This window comes from Ursus maritimus, unplaced genomic scaffold (genome assembly GCF_017311325.1).
Source record: "Ursus maritimus isolate PB19 unplaced genomic scaffold, ASM1731132v1 scaffold_9, whole genome shotgun sequence".
Taxonomy (NCBI): Eukaryota; Metazoa; Chordata; class Mammalia; order Carnivora; family Ursidae; genus Ursus; species Ursus maritimus.
In genome coordinates this window covers 39,580,408-39,604,862 of record NW_024427107.1, presented here as the reverse complement: position 1 = coordinate 39,604,862, position 24,455 = coordinate 39,580,408, and the positions used below count along the sequence as shown (strand labels likewise).

Here is a 24,455-nt window from a genome sequence, read left to right as displayed (position 1 = left end):
TACCTACTTAGAAGACTTTTATTATCTGGGGAAAAAACGGTGGCACAAATCTTCAAAATGAAATAAAATTACTTTTAAAAAATTCACACTTACCCGGCAAGCAGCTGCTGATGACTGCAAATACTTTGCAAACCATTCTGAAGTGAAAGACATGCCCTGTTCACAAAAAGATAAGTTTTAGTTTTAAGCTCAAATGCAAATTTCTTACCTACATTTCTAGGAAAACATTAATATGCATATTTTCCAATGGGAAATGGGTACTATTACTTTCTCAATGTTATCAGAAAATAGTTTTCATGGGAATATAAGAATTACTTCTAACCAAACTCCGTTATTACAAATACGGACTGTACTGCAAAATCATGTCACTTAGGCAAAAGATATAAGGAAACAAATGTCTATAATCCAAAAAAACTAGTATGCCCATTTTAGTAATACAAAAAAACAAAGAAAAAAATGGCAAAAGATAAAAAGAAAACCTGGATACCGATTTAGTATTTCATTGTTAACATTTGCTGATTTAGGATTATTATATACTGCATTAAATTGGCAAGTAATAAAGGAGAAATATTTATGAATGATTTCTCAGCAACAGGAAATTGGGAATATACAGAGTAACTAACATTTAAAATCTCCAACCTGGTGATTCTCAAACAACGATGAACATCAGAATCACCTGTGGGCTTTCCTAAGAACAGAAAATGCCTGGCTGCTTTCCAAATCAATCTCCAGGAGGAACCAAGGCATGCATGTGTTCCAAAAGCTGCAGATACAAATCTCTGGCTAAGAACCACTGCTTTAGAGCTTATGTGCACATCCTGCTAAAAAATGACACACTGAGAAACACCATTCAGGGTAATTTACTGGACATGTACAGAGGAGATAAAGCCAAATTATATGGAACATGGCACCACAGCTACCAAAAAATCTAAAATAAAATTATAAGTCACTGTTTTCATCTCTTTAAGGAGCAAAAATTCTCCCTTTTTAAGAAAAAAACCCACATCTGTGTATAAGATTGAAGATCACACTAAAAAAAAACCTAGTTTTTTAAGTAAAAAAATGGAAAGCAAAGACAACGGTGCTTGGAAATTCATGCAAAATAAACCCACAGACAATTCTAGTGGCAGTGTTAAAGCTGCATGATCCTTTCATAAAATAATATCTACACATTTTAAACCAGGAATTTAGAAACACTTAGGAAATTTATCTTAAGGAAATAATCTCTCCAAAAGGAAAAACATATTTATTTGCATAAAATCATTGACAGCAATATTATTAATAACAGAAAACTTAAATATTCAAAGGCACTACAACTATATAAATTTCAGTGCATTAATAAGAGCGTTAGGTAGCTATTAAAAATTATATTGGTTGAGCCTGTAACGTGGTATAGAGAAACCAAGGAAGTGCAAAAGGACTGATGCAGACATGTCAAAATAACACAGGAGCTTATTTCAAAATTTGGGACAATTTGAGCTTTGAAAAGAAAAATAATAGTAAACCATTATAACACACTGAATAAACAAAGATTTCATGAGTTCGGGGCGCCTGGGTGGCTCAGTCGTTAAGCGTCTGCCTTCTGCTCAGGTCATGATCCCAACGTTCTGGGATTGTGCCCCGCATCAGGCTCCCTGCTCAGCAGGAAGCCTGCTTCTCCCTCTTCCACTCCCCCTGCTTGTGTTCCCTCTCTCGCTGGCTCTCTGTCAAATAAATAAATAAAATCTTTAAAAAAAAAAAAAGATTTCATGAGTTCACATAAAAGTAAAAACAAAAAAAGCACAGAGAGAAAGGAAAGCACTCTTTACAGAAGATTGCTAGCTCATAAATGTAGACAGAATAAGAGAACTGTGAAATTATTTTGAAATGACCAATTTAAAACTTGATTCAGGCAAGGCTGGTTCATCAGTGGCCACTAAAATGGATATTTACATAGTCTCAAAGCAAAATCTCAGACTAAGTTATTAATCACAGTACCTTTACAATGAAGAGAAGTGGCCGATTCCACAGTGACCAGGCAATCAAATTTAGCATCACCAGTCACTGGACCACCTAACATGTGCTCTCTGTTATGATGCAATGGCTGCACACAACACTGTATCATCGTCTTGCAAATAGATGTTTCAGAGTCTAATCATGAGAAAACAATCAGAAAAGTCCACATTGTGGGACACTCTACAAGAGAGTTGGCCTTGACTCTGCGTGCCAATGGCATAAAAGCAAAAACAGCAAAAACAACAAAAACCCATAAAAGCAAAACAGAGTAGAGTCTAGATTAAAGAAAACTAAAAGACTGATTGCAGTGTGGGATCCTTAAATGGATCCTTAGATTCTCGCTTCCCCTCCCCTGCCCCTGCAAAAAGTGGGGGGTGGGGGGGAGGGGGCATAAAGGACATTATTGGAACAAGAGGGAAAATTTGGAAATGAACAGTGTATCAGGTAATTCTATTACATTAATTTTAAATTTCTTTGGTGTGATACCAGGAAAAACCCCCTGTTCTTAGGAGCTACATAACAAAATATTTAGGAGTGAAGTATCATACATCTACAACTTATTTTCAAGTGGCTCAGAAAAAAAAAGGGTGTGTATGCACGCATTTTATATACACATGGAAAGATAAAGCAAATGCAGCAAGACATGAACGGTTGGTTAACCTAGGTGAAAGAGACATATACAGTCATGGTCTTGTATTTTTAACTTTTCCGTAATTTTGAAATTTTCAAAATAAAAGTTTAGAAAAACGTAAAACCAAGATGCTAGATCACTATTACTATCTTTGGGGAAAGATAATGGGAAGACACTGACTCATGTAGACAGAAATTCTTTACTGACTGGCAGGTATAAATGCCTCTCATAAAATTATACAAAACTAATTATGTTCTAATTCTGTATTACTCAAAAAAATATTTGATATGCCATGTTCCAAGCACACTTTTCTAATTACGAAGAGTGTAAATTATCAAGTTAATACAAGTACTTTACTCTAGCTGCCAATTATAGTGTCAACATAAACTAATAAACATGCATTCTGGTTTATCAATCCATCTAGTCTCTTGTGGGTTTAATTATTTTGTACTGGTCCCTTAGGCCCTCACTGACCTCTAGGTGCACTGCTAAAACTGAGTTCTTATACCTGCCAGGCTGAGGACTGGGCCAAGAGAGTCACATAATCTTAACTACATTTGTTTGCATGTCTCATACAAATACACAGAACCTGTCTCAACACGTTATAAAATGATTTAAAATCAAGCTTTCTAAACTTGTCCTTAGGAAAGCATCAGTGTCCAAGACTGATACGTTTAAATGAAATGCATTAACTGAATCAGATTAACTTTAAAAACGGAATTGCCTTTCTCTGTCCACCTTTTCTTAACAGAGAAGTCTGCAATGGACCTACTGCACAGTGGTATGAGGAAGGGAGGATGGGGAGGTGGATGGAAGAGAGCAGTGTGGTTCAAAGACCGTTACACTGAGCAAACATGTTAAGTGAGGATGAGACCCAGATTTCTCACCACTAGAGAAGGTACTTAAAATCTGTCAAAAGGGAAGGTTAGAAGGAACGCTGAGGAATTGCTCTAGAACTGAAAGTATCAGTATGAACTCATTTACTTCAATATATATACAAAATTAAAAAATAGTTATAAATATGTGTATATATACATAAGTGTGTGTGTGTGTGTGTGTGTGTGTATTTTAGCTATGTCTCCTAAAAGAAAAAACTAAGTGCGGTAATCTTGGTTTCTAATATTATCCTCCACAAATTCTTAGAAAAATGGCTGATTCCAGGAATGAGGTAGGAAAAGTACAAGATGAATCTGGAAATCTTCTTGTGCCAGAAAGAAAAGAAATGCTCAACAAATGATGGAGACATATCAAAAAGGCATAGGAGCCAACCTGAAGGGGCTTCAATGGCTAAATCTAGGAAAATTTGAACATCAAAACAAATAATCCAGTATTGGATTATAACCAACTGAATAAAAAAGGAACCCACTAATCTATACTGACATTAATAAACAAATAAATACATAAATGGCAAGAAGGGGAAAGTCTTCCTTACAGTAGAAGGTTAACTAATAAATGTAGAAAGGACGATGGAAACATTTGGCAACCTCATAACAGTGGTTGATAAAGGCAAGCATCACCAATGGAGACTAAAGCTTACTGTTACTTAACTTATTGTTAATGTTTGGTGAAGATGAAGCATAATCTTGAGAATTCTCCTCACAAAATCCCAATTACAAAGGGAAAAATGGTACCCTTATAGCAGACATGGGTGACTTTTGTAACAGGTGATCAAAGCTAGCATCACCAGTGACAGGACATATGAATGCTGCATGCCTTCTGTTATGGTACACTGCACTGAGGAAAGCAAGACATCTTTTGTGGTTTCCTGCCAAGCATGTTGTGATTATGAGGAAAAACTGGATGACCCAGTCAAGGGTCATCCTATGGACTGTAAGGCCTATAACCTTCAAAGCTGTTGAGTTCATGAAAGGCAGGAAAAGATTAAGGACCTGTTCCAGGTCGGAGACTGAAAAGAGACGGGAGCTCTATACGACTGATCTGACAACAAAGAGGAAAAGGAAATTTATTGGTACTTTCGGCAAAATTATTTTAAAAAGGAAAAAAGAAGAAAAAAATAAAAATAAAGCCCTGCAAATTTGACAATGGTATACAGAAGGTCACTATAACTTGAGAATGGGGAAGAACACTCCAGAAGATATCCATCTTATTGCTAAGGAGCTAATTTTGGGGTGATCTCCAAACTCCATATCTATACCCCCGTCTCAGTATTTATTTTGTTGTTTTGCAAATATTTGGTACTTGCCTATCACGCTGATAAGACAATACTGGAGAAGAGGAATTTTTGCTTTATTCGTCAAGAGCCCAGATTCTACCTTCATCATGGTTGTCCTCCAATCCCTCCTAATCACTCTCACTAATCTGAGGATGATTTGAGCAACCAGATCCTAGTCTGTCCACCCCAACTCTGCTGGCATACTGGGTATTTTCCGTGCTCATTAACTAACTCCTAGTTAGTCATCTAACTCCTATTCTATTGGATTCATGATCTCTTCAGTTCCAATTCATCCACTTTCTTCCTATTTTACATAGCAGACATTGTCAGACCAGCAACTCTTACAAAGGCTCTAAAACTAGACCTCCATGCTCTCAAGTACAAAATAAGGAACCTGGCCAGATACGAATAACCCTCATTTCTCCAGTGACTACCATGTACAGGCACTGTGAGGTAAGTATTATTACTATGTCCAATGTACAGACAATAAAACTGAAGTTTAGAAATATTAAGTAAGTCCAAGCATATATAATTAATGACTGGCAAATCCAGGGTTCAAGTCAGAGTCTCTGGTGCTCTTAACACATAATGCTGCATATTTTTATAGGATTTATAAAAGAACTTACCAGCTTAAACATTCAGAGATCAATGAAAAAGGATGAGCCAAGGTAGAGAAGAAAGTAACTGTACTTATAAATAATAATGCTGAGTTGTTAATCTTTCTCAGATTGATCATTTCTGTTTTAAAATACTTACACAGAACTGCTTCTCATTTTAGTCCCAGACTAATGAGCAAAGGAAGTAATGCAACAAGAATAGAACAAAAAAACTGAAACATACTCACAAGATCTCCATAACGGGCAGATGAAATTACACGTGAAGGAAAATTCCCTGTGCTGCTGAAACATAATCCCCCTGTCTTCATAAATAAAAAAATAAAAAATAAACAGTTTATGGAAAAGTATAAGCAAGTTAATTCTCAAATATATACTTCATTAATTTGATTAGCCTTACTAAAATGTTCGGTGCTGAACATGTACAGGACCTGCTGGTATTGATGAATGTTGGTTCACATCGGACACATCTGTCAACATAACAGAAACATTTTTAAATGTTAATGGATTATGCTAGACCTAATTTCATCATACACTTGTCTTCCTAAATGCTTATTAGAATAGATTCATTCAGCTAAGTAAGTAATTGTAATAAAGTAAACAAATTAAAAATATTAACACTGATTTGATTAGTTTTATACCACTCCTTCCATTACAAAGCAAGGTATAAATAAATAAATAAATAATATTAACCAATAATAGGACAGCATTCTTCTGAAACTACATGAAGTGTGTAACATAAATAATACTGAAAATAATACTGAATAGCAGAGATGGCTCAGTCACTCAATTAAGAGCCCAAAAAACTCATATAAATAAAACCCGATCTATTTTCAAATGTAGTTCTATCAAATCTACTTTCCTTATTTTGTCTGTCACAAAGCAAAAAGGAAACATATGCTGAAAAAGATATGTGTATCTATCCCTTCATCAAACCTACAACAAACACTGTTAAAGTCTACTCATTATCCTTATTTATTTTAGGAAAATACTTTATATTTTTCATTAATGTATGATATACAGGGAGGAAGAGCATCCACCAGAGTAGTGGGGACAGTGAAGAGTTTGTTGTATTCACTACTTGTAAGACAAAGCAGGTAGGAGGGGATGGGGCATGGCACAGAACTAGGCTTGAGGTGGTACTGGAAGGGAGGCCTCGGGATCAGCCCAGTAGTCATTATTTGGACACTACAACCCACATCAGCCTAAGAGAAGCAGTGCTCCAATACTAAGTATCCCCAGGAGAAGCTACTCAAATACTTTCTATTTTAAACTTGGGAACTAAAGAGAAAACTGTGCTTACAGGGAAGTCATCATGTAGCCCTCTAAAAAAATTAGAAGAAGCTGAAATAGGGATACTATGTTTGAATTAGGCAGGGGTGTAGGGGTGTGTGTGTGTGTGTGTGTGTGTGTGTGTGTGTGGCGTGCACATACGCACACATGAAGGGGAAACAAGAAGTGATACAGAATAGGGCTATAAATCAGGGTTCTTGGGTTCTATAATTATCATTTACTTATTAATATGTTTTTTATATAACTTTATTATAACACACAGTTCCTGGCACATAGTAAGTATGCTGCAAATAGAAGTTAATATTTATATGCTATACATCATATTATAGATTATGTACAAATTACATAATAACAAACAAAAACAGCTACCTTTTACTAAGTATTTATTCTAATGCACTATGCTAAGAATTCACATATTCATTTCTGAACTGTGATAAAAGTCTATCAAGTGGGTGGTATATCTCCATTCTAAAGACAAGAAGACTGACTTACTAAGCTTACCACGGTCAAACAACTGATAAGAGACTGAGCCAAGCTCTGACCTCTAATCAGTCTCATTCTCTGGGATTCAGCTTCTTTATGTGTTAATGTCTACTTCTATATTGTGAGGAAAAGTGATATAGGAAGTATTTTTAAAAGGTACAGATTCCATATAAATGTAAGATGATATTTAAAAAGTCAGCACCCAGCATATGGCTTACCTGTTTCCTAAAGCATTTGGTACCGTAAAAGAGTTTTCATTTTCATCACAGAGCTTACAAGTTGCTTGGGACAACAATGTTCCATTAACATCTCTTTCCACTAAACGATTTAGAAACAAAATTAAGATGTAACTCAAAGTCAGCATATAAGCTTCTTTATACTTTGTAGAGCCCACTCTTAATTATTATTCTAATAATTCGCAAAATACCTGATTTGCAGAAGAGGCTTGTCAAACACCACCAAAACAAGGTATAGAAAAGTGAAGACTTCCTCATTCCCACATAAAAAAATACAAAAACTAATTTTCCAAATCATAATAATAAATTAGTGTTTTTTCCTCAAGTTTTGTTTTTTTTTTTTTTTTTACTTTTTACCCGTATGTTCCTGGATATGCAGAAACAAGTAATTTCATAGACAGCTGACATGTTTCTACAACTTACAGAGTTTTTGGCAGCACCTATTAAAATTAAATTCACATACCCTTCAACAGTACAATTTCATTTTTAGATACCTAACCTACAGAAATACTCGTACATGTGTATAAGGGTATTTACTGAAGCATTACTTGTTTGAAAACCTAAATATTCACAATAGCAAAATGATGCCATATTCAACCTATGAAATACTATGGGGTAGATTAAATAAAATGAGGTAATCTAATAGATCATACTGGCAACTGAAAAAAGTATGCTGTAGAACAATATTTTTGGTATGAAACATTTATATAAAAATAATAGTTATATTTCCTAATGGCTATAATGTATACTTTAAAAACAGGAAAAAAAAAGGTTCCAGAAGGAAAAAGACATGCAAACATGTATGTGAACTCACATCAAAATGATAACAATTACTTTAGGGCTAAGGGAATTAACAGAGGACCAGCATTGGGAAAATGGGTCAAAGACCATATGATATTTTAGAATTTATATTTAGTCAAATATACCAATGTTTCCTTCTGTAGGTTCTGGGTTTCTCCTCATACTTAGGCCTATTCCATTCCAAGACTAGAAAAATTTTGCCTATTTTTTATGATCTTTTATAGAATCATATTTAATATTTAAATATTTGATTAACCTGAAATTTATTTTTCTTTAAGAAATAAGTTAGAAACCCAACTTAGTATTTTCCAAGTTTCCGCAACACCATCTATTAAACAGTCTTTTCTCCACTGACATGAAATGCCACTTTTATCACATATCACATTCCATTTGAAATTGGATCTATTTTGATTCTCTACTTTAAGTTCCATTCATCAGTATGTGTAATCCATATGCCAGCCATACATGTTATTACAGTGGCTATAAAATGTGCATAATACCTGATAGGGTTATTTCCTCTCTCCTTTTTCATCATTTTCTTGGTTTTTCACATTTTTTCCAGAAAAGCTTTAGAATTAGTTGTGTAGTCTCTAAAAGAGACAAACAATATCCTAGTAGAATTTATGAGGGATCCATTAAATGTATAGACTGGTATTGGAAGAGCTGACATCTTTGTAATGTTTAATTTTCCTCTCCAAGAACATGGTATGTAATTCACTTATTAAAGCCTACTTTTGTATCCTGCAGGAGCATTCTAAGGTTTCTTCGATTTATCTTATACATTTCTTCTGAAGTTTATGCCTTGGCATTTTTTTCTTTTTGTTGTTACTGCAGATGAGATCTTTTTCTTCCTTCATACATTCTAAAGAAGTGTTGTTTAGATAGAAGAAGGCTACTAATTTTTGGAAAATAATTTTGTATCCAAACCCTTTATTGTTTATAATTTTTAGTAATTCCCTTGGGTTTTCTAACCATATAATCAAATCAAAAACCAATTTTTAATGATTTTTACCTCCTTTTTAATTACTCTACCACCTATTTCTTTCATTTACCTAAGTGCACAGTTTACATCTTTATCTGGGTCCTAACATTAATAGAAATGCTTATCATTTCTCCCTATTAAGCATCATGTTGGCTTTTGAGCTGAAACATATATACACTTTATCATGTTATTTTAAGGAAGTATCAATCTAATCATACATTATAAAGAATGTTTTTTTTATTTTTTTTAAGATTTTATTTATTCACTTTTCAGAGAAAGAGAGAGAAAGAGCACAAGCAGGGGTAGTAGCAGGCAGAGGGAAAAGCAGGCTCCCCACTGAGCAAGGAGACCAAGGCAGGACTTGATCCTAGGACCCCAGGGAACACGACCTGAGCCAAAGGCAGACACTTAAATGACTGAGCCACCCAGGCGTCCTGAGAAAAAATTTTTTTTAATCAGGTGGAGCTTTTTATTCTCTTCCCAATGCCTGCTTTTGTCTTAAATATCATTAAATTTTGGATAATATAAATACTGTTCACCTAGCTATTTCGATTAATGTCCTTATCAAAAACAGCATAAGTGAAGATTCATTACTTTTTCATAAAGAAGCTACTTCTTACCTAAAATATGGCCAGTGGGACAGTGGCATTTTCCTTCTGCAGTTAAACCACCAGGGCAAGAGATGCAATTCCAGCCATCTTCAGTAACACCTTTCTAAATTAAAACAAAACAAAACAAAACTAAATTAAATTATATTAAATTAAATTTCTCCTTCTTAATTGGTGATGTAAATCCAAAAAGCCACAACAGGATATAATTTGTAGTCAATATTCAAATAAATCATGCACATATGAGCCACATAAAAATTTCCTGGATAGCCAAACTGTCCTTACGTTCCAAAATTAAGTTATACATTATCACTATGAACTGACTACTGTTAACTCTGGGCAACAGTTCTTTCTTCTTCATGATTTTCAGTTCAAATGAGTCCTTACTTTCAAAGTTAATACTGTCATTCAGTTTTTCCATTTACAAAGATAAAACACAACAAAATTCAATAGGATTTAATCAACAGATAGCCAAGTAATAGTTTGGTTTTACCTGTTCTAACATATTCTAATTTTTATAATCCAAATACATTAGCTTTTAAAAATTAAGCTATGATTCAAAATGGGTGACTAACAAAACAGCAATAGATAATATTTAACCCATTTAATGATGCAATTGGCATTTCGTGAACTTATCACAACTTAGGTATCATTATGAACGTGAATTGTTATAAAACTGTTCACACAACAGGTCCAAGACACAGAACTCAATCTGTACCAGTCAAAATATACAGACATCGCAACTTGCTCTTTATATTATCGTTATAAAAACACTGAGTTACTCTATGAGAAAATATAAAGACACAAATTTTCACAGCTTTGTGTTTTTTTAAATTTCAGATTTTAAAAACTAAGGCAATACATTTGTTTTTCCAAGTTTGCATAAAATTTCACTGATCACTCAAAATTTACTCTAGTAAAAACAAAATTAATAGTTTTAAAGTTTGGGAACATATTAGAGTACAGCATTAAAACATAGTTTAAAAAATAAAGACATTTAAGGGGTGCCTGGGTGGCTCATTTGGTTAAGCGGCCGGCTCTTGATTTCAGTTCAGGTTATGATCCAGGGTACTGAGATTGAACCCTGCGTGAGGTCCCACACTCAGCAGGGAGTCTGCTCAAGGATTCTCTCTCCCTCTCCCTCTGCCCATCCCCTGACTTGTGCTTTCTCTAAAATGAAAAAATAAAATATTTAAAATAAATAAAGACATTCAATTTACTACCTTTTACAGTAAAATTATTTTAAAGTAAATATTTGGTACCATGTTTTCTGGGCACTTTTTACAAATAAAATCAGGTCCTCCGTTATTAGAGATCATCTGAAATCCTGGTAGACACATACATGAAGTTCCTAAAAAGAAAAGAGCCAATTTTGACCTTAGTAAATAAAAATAAAACTCCAAGATAGGGAAACTTTCAATATTCTTAAGATCTTGAAAAGCAGTATATCTGTTAAGAGCAAATCCAGAAACATTCTATGTGGGTTCCAATCTTAATTCTGCTATTTAACTGTGTGACCTTGAGCAAGTTACGGAACTCTGTGCCTAGGTTTCCACTTCGCCAAAATGGGGACAATAACAGTACTTACCTCATAGGGTTGGTATGAGTATTAAACGAGTTGTTATATGGAAAGGTCTTAGAATGTGTATGGCACACAGTAGGTATTCTGTTTGCTACCACTTTAATTGCAGGCGTAACTGAACTATTAAAGTACTGAACTTTAATTTTAATAATCAAACTATTCATTAACTGTTACGGGAAGTTTTACAGTTCTATTTCATCCAACCATACACATATTCAATGACTTCAAATTTACTTTGTCAAAACAAAACCTTATTAGCAAAGTTACCTTGATTCAAATAAATCACTGTTTTCCTCTGGACAGACAGTAGATGTTATAAGATAACCATTATTCAACTTACTGGATAGGTAAGGACAACATTTTCTAAGGAGACATCAAGTGGAAACAGATCCCACAGGAATCTATGTGGTAGAATGCATGTGATGTTTGGGTTCATAAGTATGAAGCTAAGACCTTACACTTTAAGAGTGTGAAGCGCCTTCTCATTCATATTTCCTCACCTGAGGAGCCTGACCAGTCTTATGTGATGGCTTAAATGAGGATATACCAGATTTGAAGATGGCAGAAAGTTAACAAATCAAGATTGAAAACATCCTAGACTTTAGAATATGGAAAAAGTCTTATTCTGAGCAGTTTCAGTGAGAACTAGGACCACATAATGGAAGTTTCAAGAAAAAAGAAATAAGCTTAATCTAAAGAGACTTCAAGGGCAATTAGTAATATTCAATAATAAAGGGGATAAGTCCTAAGGAAATCTGTATTAAGGACACACGATATAGCGGAAACACGCGGGTCGAAACTGAGGACAAACAGACACCAATTCTTCCAATCCACAATTTAGGTGACAAAGAAGATATTACAACATCAACTGGGCTTCTATTTCCTTATCTGTAAAATGAGAAGACTGGACCTGATCCTGGTTAAGGTCCCTTCTAGCTCTAGGTTTCTGTGATTTGAAAAGCTAGATAAAGAGCTAACAAAGTTTATAAGCGTTCATTTCATTCCCTCCCCAACCTGTCCTGTGACCTACTCCTCTACACTGCGTTACTTCTCTATTTCTTTTCTGTCTTTGGTAGGCGACTTTCCAGGTGCCTCCCGAAAGACCCCTCTGATGAGAAGTAGGAGACTGGCGCGGAGAAATTCAGTATTGACTCTTGGCTCACCCGGTAGCTTACTCTGGGTTCCCCAACCTCATCTGTGTGCAAGCTGCAATCCTCCAAGGAAACCCATCTCTCAGGCACTGGCGGTTAACTTTCCTGAAACATTTCTTCCCGCAGACGAAAAGGTGTTTCAGAGACGCCGGGGACTGGGGGCAGCAACAGGGCTGGAGTGTTGGAACTTTAGCTAAGGCCCACCCTGAACCGTCTCACCTCCGGCGTCCCGCCTCTGGTTGGCTCCGCACGGGACACAGGACAGCGCGGAGATATCGAAGTACTGGCTGTGGCCGCACGACTCCGGCTGCAGGAATGGAAAGGAGAAGGTCTGGGCACGTGAGACTCGAGGAAAGACCCACAGGAGGAATACATTCACGGCCGCCGCGGATAAGACAGACCAAGCCGCCATGGCCATCCTGGCCCCACCGCCGCCCGTCACCATGGTGCAGACGCCGGCCGCCGCGCAGCCTCTGGCGCCCCATCAGTCGCTGCGGCGAATCTGTAGAGCCGATTGGACAACTCCACCTGGGGTTCCGGAAGTGTCTGCGTCGCTGCCTGGTTGCTAGGTGAGCAAAGCCGCGGAAGCTGGCTGGTCTGGGAAAGGGTGGGTTAGGGAGGTAAGCCAACCCTGTAGGCTGGCGGGTGCAACTAGCTGTTTAAAATGTGTTTCAAACTCTGAGACGCGACGCATTACCGGGATGTGATATCAGTTTAGGGGGTCGGAAAAGAGAACACCACAGCAAAGACAGTATCTGATTGTATCACACAAGTTAAGAGTAAGTTGTTTCATTACGCTTTTGAATGATGTTTACGTCAGAATATATTCAGATCAGGCCATTTTCGCGTTAAAGGAGTCATTCCAACAATGTATTTGTCAAAATACGTTTGTCAAAAAAGTAGAAAAAAGCCCGCTGATTTGAAATCTGCAATGCTAGAAGACTAGCTTAAACACTCAAAAAAGATCTTTCCTGGCAGATCTTTTCTTTGGGTTTCTAGTTTCCTTGTTGTGGATAAAGGAAATCATGCATATATAATGAGATTGTCTTTTGTGAATAATGAAGGAAGCTACTTTTTAACCAAATTTACGCATATATTAATGCTGCCTTTCAAAGCAAGCACCCTTGCAGGCTGTTATCTTCAAAACATTTTAGAATTACCTTTAGAGCCAGTTTATAGATCTTAAAAGAAAATTTTATGCTTTAATATTTAAATCTCACTTCTGTTTTTTTTTTTTTTTTACTGTTTTATTTTGTTCTCACACCTTCACTCTCCCAATACAATTACCCAGCATAATTTTTAGCCACCTTATTATTCATCAGTAATAGCTTGAAACAACTTTTGGCTTTCTCAAAAAATTTTTTCGTAATAAAAATGATTTGTCACTATTAAGGAAAATACATACGTGCGCGCACACACACACACACACACACACACTTCTTAATGCATATGGAAAATGCATCTAAGTTAAATTAGATGGCTTAGTATACTAGAGGCCTAGTATTTCTCATGTGGCCTTCCCAAGATTCACTCAAGTCACTAATATCTATGATACAGGACACAGGAGAAATAGGTTCTGAAAACTCTTCCTTAAAGATGAATTCTAAAAAGTGTTTTTGAGTAACTATGCATTGTTGCAGTGTCTAGTTGGTAGTGAAAATCACGAATAAGATTTAAAAAAATACATGTGACTATACAAATGTTAATGGGTACTCAGAAAGGGTATGGTCAGAATTATTGAGATTAATCTGCAAAAGCTTTGTATGGGTGATTTTTAATTCTAGTCTTCTTTAATTAAGTGCATACTGTTATATGCTCTGTGGAAGGGATATTTGCTCATTGCCTACTATGTAATTAAAGCAATAAAAGAGCTCCCTTTCATGATGGTTTTCCTTGTGTCCCACACCATGTACTATACTAAGTTCTTGGCAGAATTCATCTTAATTCTTCATTACAGTCCTTTGAGGGAATTGTATCCTTTTTTTATCCTTTAACCAAAAAAAAAAAAAAAAGGAGAAGAAGAAGAAGAACAACAACAACACCTTGAGGATGAAGAAAGTTACATTTTAGGAAGTGGTGGGACTAGAATTTATCTCCATCTGGCCAACTCCACAACCTGCTATCTTTTCAATTTATTAAGTAGCTTCTTTGTAGAATAGACAGAGAAAGATTCTGGCATTCCACATGTAGGACAAACCTATTGCCTTTAGTTAACAAGATGATGCTGACATTGTATACCACAGACAGTGAAACTATGATTGTCTAAGACCTTTGGGCACTTTACCTGACAAAACTGCTCCAAAGAGCTAAATAAAACGCTTAGTTGTAGTGAAAGGATTCAAAATACAGTTAGGTTTGCCATAACTGTAGATACTGTGGGTTCATCTGTATAAACTGCTTACAAGGATAGCAGAAAGAATGTTAGCTAAAACTGTTAAGAGTAAATTGACACTGTATCATGAGGGATATTTTTGCTGCAAGTAAATAGATCAGGTAGTTTAAGCCAGTTCACAATGGCTTAAACAGAAACAAACATGAGAAGTCTAGATATAGGTGGTCACTGGTCTTCATTCAATGATGTCAGACAGTCATCGCTGTAGTTTTCTTGGCTTTTCCCTCTTAGTTGCAGTGTGCTTCCCTTACACCAGATATCAACATTCAGATTTAAGACAGGAAGAAGAAAATGAGCTGAACCAGAGATATTTCCACTGTTTCTTTAAAAAAATGAAAGCAAATGCTTTCTCTGTGTCATGTATTATGCTAAACCTCTTACATGCATTATTTCAATCTTTTTAAAGCCCTATGAATAGACAGTGCATTTATCAGGCTCAAAGACATACCCAGTATCACCCAGCTAAAATCTGAGAGAATTATCCTTAGAAGTGGATGGACTAGGAGAACATGGTTTAATGTCAGCTTATGGAGTGTACCAAAAACCATGAGAGGATGCGTTCAAAGAGTATACAAATGCTTATTGAACACCTACAGTGAGATAGATACTGCGCCATGTCTTACCTACATTAACAAAATTAGGGCAATGGAAGAAGGGAGAGGCAGGAGAGGATGAATGGAAGAGCTGTATAGGAGGAATAATCACGAGAATGTTATGACTTGGACAAAGAAACAAAAGAGAAGAAACAAAAACAAGGATCACTCAGTTTCTGACCTTGGTGGCTAGGTGGATTGTGACAGTATAGGAAGATAGGAAATGTCTGGGAACAGATAAAAGCTTCTTATTGAATACAGAAAAAAATTAAAGGTAGAAATTAAAGGTATAGGAATTGGGGCACCTGGGTAGCTCAGTTGGTTGAGTGTCTGCCTTTGGCTCGGGTCATGATCCCAGGGTTCTGGGATCAAGTCCCTCAGCGGGCTCCCTGCATGGGAGGGAGTCGCTTCTCCCTCTCCCTCTGCCCTTCCCCACCCCTGCTCGTTCTCTCTGTCACTCACTCTCTCTCTGTCTCTCAAATAAATGAATAAAATCTTTAAAAAAATTTATAGGAATTACCTGTTTGTGGGAGTTGAGACCATATAATAATTTAAATAATTGATATTAATTGCTTGTTTTCATGTGTCAGGCACTGCAGTATCTCATTTAACAAGATTGGGATCATTATAATCACTTCTACTTTACAGATGAGAAAACCAAGACTTAGAAAGCAATATATGACTTCTTAAGGTCATGCTCAGATCATGATTCTAACTCTGGTAGTTTGATACCAGAGCGCAAACTTTTGACCCTGATTCTTTACTGCTGCTCTTGAATCCCTGGCTGTGCTTTCCTGGGCATGAATAAAGAAAAGGGAAAGGCAAGTAAGCCCATGAGGGGGATTAATTAATTAAAATGTTACAAAGAATGTGATAAAAAAATGCAAAGTGCAGAAATGGAGGTTGTGGTCAGAAAAGGGAATTAGTGAGATCAAGATCTTACGGTCAGGGCACTTTGTGTGGTAAGCCCTGCTCTCTTTCCCAATCTTCAGACTCTTGGTGTTACTCTAGTTCCTACTAGAACTGCTGCATCACATTCAATATGTTCTATGCTGAACTTGGCTTCCATGATGGAACATTCTCCCAGTTTTTCTCCAGGTTATTTCTAGAATAAATTTTCTGGTTATTCCTGCTCTTTGCCCTTTGTTGGCTCAGCTTCCTTTACCTAACTATTATATGAAGAATCCCTGAAGGCTCAGTCCTATGTCTCTTCACATACTTTGGTTTCCCTGTGGATGATGTCAACCATGTCCTTGACATCATTGACCACTTTTTGCAGATGACTCACGTATTTATTTATATCCAAGCCAAGTATCTTTCCTGAGCTCTGAACAGAACTTCCACTGCTTGCTCAAAAACTCCATTTGGGTGGAATGAAGCATCTTTAATTCAAGGTGTCCAAAAATAACCCATGAACTCCATCTCTCCCCCACCTCCAACCTTGTCTTCTTCCAGTGTTTTATATTTCAGTTAATGGCAACATCATCCCACCTATAATACAGACCAAAAATCTAAGAGTCGCTTTTGATGCTTTTCTTCATCTTCCCATTTCAGTCTAAACTTCTTGATTTTTTTATCTTCTAAATAGCTCTTGAATTAATTGCCCAAATATCTCTTGAATTCTTTTACTTTTCTTAACTTCTACATCACTATCATCCTAAAGTGCTACCTTCACCCATATGAATTACAGCAATGACCTATTTTAAACCTTAATTTTTCAATGTTATCAATTATTTTGCTTTTTTATTTAGGTATAATTGATATATAACATTATATTAGTTTCCAGTGTACAACATGATTCAGTATTTGTATATATTGAGAAATGATCATAACAGTAAGTCTAGTTAACATCCATCACCATATAGTCACAAAATTTTTTTCTTGTAATGAGAACTTTTAAGATCTACTCTTAGCAACTTGCAAATATGCAATACAGTTTTATTAACTATAGTCACCATGCTGTGACTTAATTATTCTAGTTTATACTTTTTCACTTTCTTCACCCATTTCACCTACTCTCTACCCCCCACGTCTGAAAACCACCAATCTGTTCTCAGTATCTATGTTTGGGGCTTTTGGGGTCATTTTTTATTTATTTATTTATTTTTTAAAAGATTTTATTTATTTATTCGACAGAGATAGAGACAGCCAGCAAGAGAGGGAACACAAGCAGGAGGAGTGGGAGAGGAAGAAGCAGGCTCACAGCAGAGGAGCCCGATGTGGGGCTCGATCCCACAACGCCAGGATCACGCCCTGAGCCGAAGGCAGACGCTTAACCGCTGTGCCACCCAGGCGCCCCTAGGTCATTTTTTAGATAGATTCCACGAGTGAGATCATATAGTATTTGTCTTTCTCTGTCAGACTTAACTTTACTTAGCATAATGCCTCAAGGTCCATCCATATTGTTGCAAATGGCAAGATTGTATTCTTTTTTATGATTGAATAATATTCTTATATATGTATGTATAATCACATTTTCTTTATTCATTCATCCATCATTGGGCACTTAGGTTGTTTCCAATGTTTCCATATCTTGGTTACTGTAATGTTACAATGAGTGTGAGGGTGCATATATCTTTTTGAGTTACTGTTTCCATCTTCTTCAGATAAATACCCAGAAGTAGAATTGCTGGATCATATAATAGTTCTCTTTTTAATTTTTAGAGAAACCTTCATAGAGGGTTCCATGATGGCTGTACCAATTTAAATTCTCACCAACAGCACACAGAGGTTTCCTTTTCTCTACATCCTCACCAAAATTTGTTTCCTTTTTTATAATAACCAGTCTAACAGGTGTGAGGTAATATTTCACTGTTTTTTTTTCTTTAGATTTTATCCATTTATTTGACAGAGAGAGTGAGAGAGAAAATAAGCCGGGGGAGTGGCAGGCAGAGGGAGAGGGAGAAGCAGACTCCCACTGAGCAGGGAGCCTGACATGGGGCTCGATCCTAGGACCCTGAAATCATGACCTGAGCTGAAGGCAGATGCTTAACTGACCCAGGCCCGCCTCAGGCATCTATGTTCTTAAGCACTGTTATGTGGCCTCTAAAGGACATAAACCAAGAATGAAAAGACAATGCAATCTATTAAACTGGAAGAGGAAAGTGGAGTGATGTTCAAGAGAGATCTCAAGTTATGTGTACTGCATATTCTCTTCTTTCTTGGTTTACTTCCTTCTTTGGATAGAGTAAATACTTCATCAGCTTCCTGATAAAATATGTATAAGATGTAAATTTTTGAGACCTGCATATCTGCAAATATCTTTATTCTTCCTTCACAGTTACTTAATAGTTTACTTGGGTATGAAGTTCTAGTTTGGAAAAATCCCCTCAGAACTTTGGAGGCACTGCTTCCTTTTCTTTTGGTTTCTAACATCGCTGTTGAAAAATCTGCCATTTTGATTCTTAGTATTTTGTGTTTAAATTTGTTTTTACCTTCTGGAAGTCTTGAGGATGTTCCTCTGTCCTCATTTTTCTTAATTTTACAGTGATGTGTCTTGGGGTATTTCATTGTATTTTTTTAAAAGGATTTTATTTATTTGAGAGAGAGAGAGCAATTGCGAGAGAGAAAGCACGTGCATGAGTTGGGGGCAGAGGGGGAGGATCTCAAGCAGACTCCAGTGTGGGGCTCTGTCTCACAAACCTGAGATCATGACCTGAGCTGAAACCAAGAGTCAGACTCGACTGAGCCACCCAGGCGCCCCAGGGGAATTTCATTGTCTTTTTTTGTGTTGAACACTTGTTGGATTTTAATTGTTCCTCTGAATATCTTTCATTTTTTCCTATTCTCTCTTTCTGGATACCCTATTTTCAGATATTGGACCTCCTAGACTGTTTCTCTAATTTTCTTATATTATTTTTTCCATTTTATTTTGTTTTGCTCTGCTTTCTGGAAAATTTTCAAACATTCCCTTGAATTTTTCATTTCCACTATATTAATTCAATTTCTAAGAGCTCTTTTTTATTTTCTGACTATATCTCATTTATAACATTCTGGTATTCTTTCATGAATGCAATATTTTATTTCTTTGAGTATATTAAATGATAGTGTTTCAAAGTTTTCTTCTGTCTGCACAATCTCTGTTTTTTCAAAGTTATGTTTTGTATGAGAGCATTTACTCATAAATCTGGTGACCCTTTGTTATTTATGTGTATTATATTATGTGTATTATATCTATGTATATGTATGTTTATATATGTAATGTATGCATATTAGACTGGGGCACACTAAAAAGCTAATAGGAAGCTCTACAAGGACAGCTGGGAATCACTTTTGGCTAAGATCAAGGGAAGGACAAGTGGGGCTTCTTCACTGGGCTACAATGTGTAGGGTGATTTGCCTGGGCTGTTTCTTTGGGCATTCACCCATGTCAGTATTTTTTCTTTCTTGTCTCTTGTTGTGCTGATCAGATTCTCCAGAAAGAACCTTCTTCCTGGAGAATTTAAGCCTGGCTGCCCAGTTTAGTGGGGAAAGAGGGTGTGAGTTTCATAATTCAGTTTCATCATTAACATACTATCCTTCTTTTATATAATAGAACCCTTGATCTCATTTGTACCCATTGTCCCCCAGTCATACTCTTTCCAGAGAATAAACTTTCAGTCTTCTGCTGTAGTGGGGGATAGAGAGGTTTCTTGGTACTGGAAAGAAGGAGTCTTAAGTGAGGGTCTTTAGGGCTTTACAAATTAATGTTCAACCAACTGTTTTCACCTCCTTCCCCAACAGAAGATATTGAGGACTTCTAAGGCTTTTAGGACTTATTTATATCAGGTTGCTTCTTAGCTTTTCTGTCAATTTAGGAGTCAGCCCTCCTGGATTCACAAAAGACCTATCCATCTGTTTCCTGCTCAAAAAGTTTTATCGTTGTTGCCTTCTACTCTAGTATCTGCATTCGTGTCAGTTTTTGCTTCTTTCAGAAGTTCCTTTTCTATTATTTTATTAGGATTTCTGGAAGGAGTGGAAGTAAATACCTGTGTTCAAACTGTCACCTTAAACTGGAAATAAAAAAAACCTGTTAACCTGTCCTCATACACATACTCTTGCCACCTTCTAATCCATTCTACATACCTCAGCTGCAGTAATCTTTTGAAATGCAAGTCTAGTATGTCACCTCTCTGCTTAAATTGTTTTTTTCCAGGGGGAAGCTCAAAGTCTTGAGCATGAACCCCAACTCCCAGCAGGGTCTGACTTCTTCCTGTATCCTTTCATTGTCCTGTGCACTCCTGTGCATTCTACCTGCATTGGTCTTCTTTCAGCTCTCTAAATGCTGCTAAGCCTGTGCACCTCTTTGCATGGACCACCCCTCTTTCCTCCCCCTCCCTGGAAATTTCCATTTACTTCATTAACTCTCCCCTTTCCCTCCAGCTCATCTGCCACTTCTTTAAGAAACTCCTCCTGCCTTTTGTAATCAGGCCAGGCCCTTCTGTGAAATACTCTCACGGCATCATGTATTTCCCTTTTATAGCTCTTGTCCCTGCTGTAAATTTACATTTAGTTGAATAATTCTTTTGCTAGTTTTCCTGTCCTCTCCTGTATGACAAGATTTATGAGAGTAAGGATCATGTCCAATTTTGTTCCCCATTGTCTCCTTAGTACTTGGAGTTGTGCATAATACATTTAATACACATTTGTTGCAGTGGAAAAACGTGCTACATTCCTTCATTCTCTAGTTTATTATCATCTTCTAAACTCTAAGGGGATCTCAATGCTGTCTCCTCTCATTTCATCCCTGGGAAGGGGGCAGAGGACCAATGTGGATTAAGCCTGGAGTAGGCTCTAGCCAGTCATAAGAGACAGAATTTTTTTGTGTCCACAAAATTTTTGTGTTACATGCACCAGTAACCAGTCTCAGGGGAGGACTCCAAACATTTCTGCCCGTTGCATCTTGGTTTTGGAGTCACCAAGGGAAATAAAATGTAGTCAAACACTGGATGGACCACACTTTACTTACATAGGGAAGGGATAGAGCAGGATCAGTTTCAATCGTGGTGTCAGTCCCTCATGGCCAATGGGTCTCTCCTGGCCACTGACACAAGGCAAATGGCCTATGTGCCACACCCCTCTCATGCTGCAGTGGAAGCAACCTGGCCTCTCTCCTCAGGGGACAGATATAACAGTGGGTTAACCAAGTGACACATAATGTACATACTTGAAACACAGACAAGAGTAGTTAGTGAGCCCAAAACAAGGAAGGATAACCCTACAGAAGGTGACAGGCCAGGAGCAGTCTGTGTGGGGTCTTTAACTCTTGGCAAAGAAGTGTTCCAGACCCAAAGCTCATTCTTATGCAGCTGAGAGGGGGCTGAAAGACTACATGCAGGATACTGCCTCCTCCAACACAAAGTCTTCTAGATTTTATTTTATTATTTTATATCATATCATATATCATATCATATCATATAATATCATATCATATATTATATTTTTGGCTTTCTCCTTACATTCTGTCTTTGAAATTATAAGCACTGTATCATTTAGTCCTCAAAAATGGCCCTGAATGGTGATTACTGTTATCTTCACCCTACAAATGGACAAGTTTAAGGATAAGGAAATTGTTCAGTCATGAAGTGGCAGAGCTGGGATTTAAACTTGGATCTGCCTGATTCAAGAGCCCAGTCTTAATCTCCATGCTCTATATGCCCTCCTGTGTGTGATGGCATGTGCCCTGTCTCTTCTGCTATAGTATAAGCTTCTTGAGGAAAGGGGACTGTGAGTTCTTCACCCCAGTCTTTCAGGAGCCTTGGCAAGGTGCTTTACACACAGTCTGTGCTCAATAAATGCCAGCTGAATTGAACGGAAGTCAAAGTGTGCAAGAGGAATAAAGCTCTTTGCAGTTGAGAAAATCAAGGAATCTTTAAGACCAAGTGACGAAAGGCTGTTCTTGTAGTTGTTGAAGAGCTTGGAAGGGCTGCTAAAAACTGATAGCAAAATCATTCAGGAGGGTAGGGGGTGATGTAGATGTAAAAAGCTTGGAGAGGCTAGATGCCCAGGCAGAGCCATGGAATGCTCATGGCTCAGTGTTGTTACCATATTTTAGGATATAGTCTTCTGTTTTGTTGTTCCAGAAACTTACTTTTCTTTCTGTTCTCTAAAATGATTAGGTTTCCATGTTGACATACTAAAGGTTCAAGAAACTATCCAATAACCAGAATGCCATGTAATTAAACCCAATTACCTCAACTGGAATTTTCTGGTTTTGACTGTAATGGTATTATCTGAGAAAGGCAGAAGGCAGACTAGAAAAGACAGGCATTCACTATAGTGTCCTCTTTGTGGAGAAAAGTATGTGTGTGTAGAAGGGAATAGTCAACCCCAAAGAGTAAAAGAGGCTGACAATACCTAAGCTTGTCCAAAAGAGAGAGTCTGACCTAGCACACTTGTTCAGATTAGCTTTATAGTAAGCACTCAATAAATGATAGCTATTATTTTTGTTAACACAGGTGAGAATGCTTCCAAGTACCATTTAACTGAGAACCACTTTTTGAGATTAGGTACCTCCTCATTCCATTTCCATGTTTAGCAAACAACCCTCTGAGCATTTAATTTCATATGGAGAGCATATACAGGCCAGGAAAAGTGCTGGTCAGCCAGAGTTGATCTCAGGTCCACTTTACCAGTGTTTCTTCTTGTGAATTAATATTGACAATATTGACATTCTGGAGTGTTGGTTCTGTGTGCTTGTTTAAAGGGAGTCTGCCTCAAAGGACAGAATCCTCCCCCTGTGGCCTCTGGGGGCAAATGACCAGGGTTCAATTCTTGGCTTTACCTTGCACTATCTCTGTAGCTTTGAGCAAGCTGTGCAATCCTTTATGTTCCAGTTTTCCTTATCTGTAAAATAGGAAAAATAATAGTACCTACTTCTGAAAGTGGTTGTAAGAATACAATGAGATAATGCACAGGGCTTGCCACATAGTAAGCCCTCTATAAATTTTAGCTTTTGAGGTCAGGTTCCCCTAGGACCAAACTGGACTATGAGAAATAATCAAGATAAATGCTATCTACTCAGTGAGCCTAGCTTTCCAAAGTGCTATCCTTTGCTTGTATATGGATCACCTTGACATTTGAAACAAGCCACTAATACTTGCCTAGTCTCGGGTTTTACATATGTTAACTCATTTAATATTTATGGCAACCCCATGGGGTAGAGGCTATTATCCCCATTTTACAGATGAGGAAACTGAGGCATGGCGAGGCTAAATAATTTGCTCAAGTGAGTAAATGGTGGCTCTCATTCCGTGAACTACCTTTTATTCACTTGTTAGACTATCTCTTCTTTCTCACAATCCTATCAGAGAGATTGAAGACTCATTTTTTTCATCTCCAACAGTGTTGTAAAGATATAGTTTCTGCTTTCTTAGTGAGCTTTGACTCCACTCACAAATACATCATGTAGTTATAAAATTGGTGGGCTGCACAAGCTGCACAAACCAATATCCACATCACCTATTACGTGGCCGGCATCACAGAACATCCCTGTTCTCTAATTGTGCTTTTCACTTACCATTTTTTCAAGTTTGGTCTATCTGCTCTCATGTTTCAAAAAATTAGAAAGTAGAAACAACAAACGTAAAAAATTGCTCCATAAAATTATTAGTATCTATAGGCATGCATTTATTAAGCCCCCTGTGTGTTAGCATCGTACCTGCCGAACATCTAAGGCAGTAAAACTAACATTTTTGTGTCCTTTTAGTAAAGAGCCTTTCAGAAGATGCTTACATTACACAATAACCGCAGAGGTGAAGAGAGAAAGAAATCGTCAGCTTTTCTCTGTTTTTGCATCTCTTTCCTTAACTCCTGGAAATCTCGAACGTTTGTCCAACGTACCTCAGCAATTATTTATTGAAGCTTCTCATTACCACAACGAATTGGCCCCGAACTTTGTCTAGGAATCTCTCCTCTCTTTGGCGGAGGCTCCCGGATTGGCT

At 37.0% G+C, this 24,455-nt stretch overlaps 1 protein-coding gene across 1 annotated transcript in view; it reads right to left on the bottom strand.

Annotated features, from left to right (window-relative positions):
• Positions 1–12,994, bottom strand: part of TMEM67 (transmembrane protein 67) — a 43,845-nt gene extending 30,851 nt beyond the window's left edge. Inside the window, exons 1-7 of the mRNA XM_008689142.2 lie at positions 12,769–12,994; positions 11,079–11,167; positions 9,829–9,922; positions 7,408–7,507; positions 5,814–5,883; positions 5,644–5,718; positions 94–156 (exon numbers count right to left, since the gene is read on the bottom strand). Coding sequence (XP_008687364.2) covers positions 94–156; positions 5,644–5,718; positions 5,814–5,883; positions 7,408–7,507; positions 9,829–9,922; positions 11,079–11,167; positions 12,769–12,994 — 717 coding nt within the window. The remainder of the gene's footprint in view (positions 1–93; positions 157–5,643; positions 5,719–5,813; positions 5,884–7,407; positions 7,508–9,828; positions 9,923–11,078; positions 11,168–12,768) is intronic.
• Between the last annotated feature and the right edge of the window lie 11,461 nt (positions 12,995–24,455).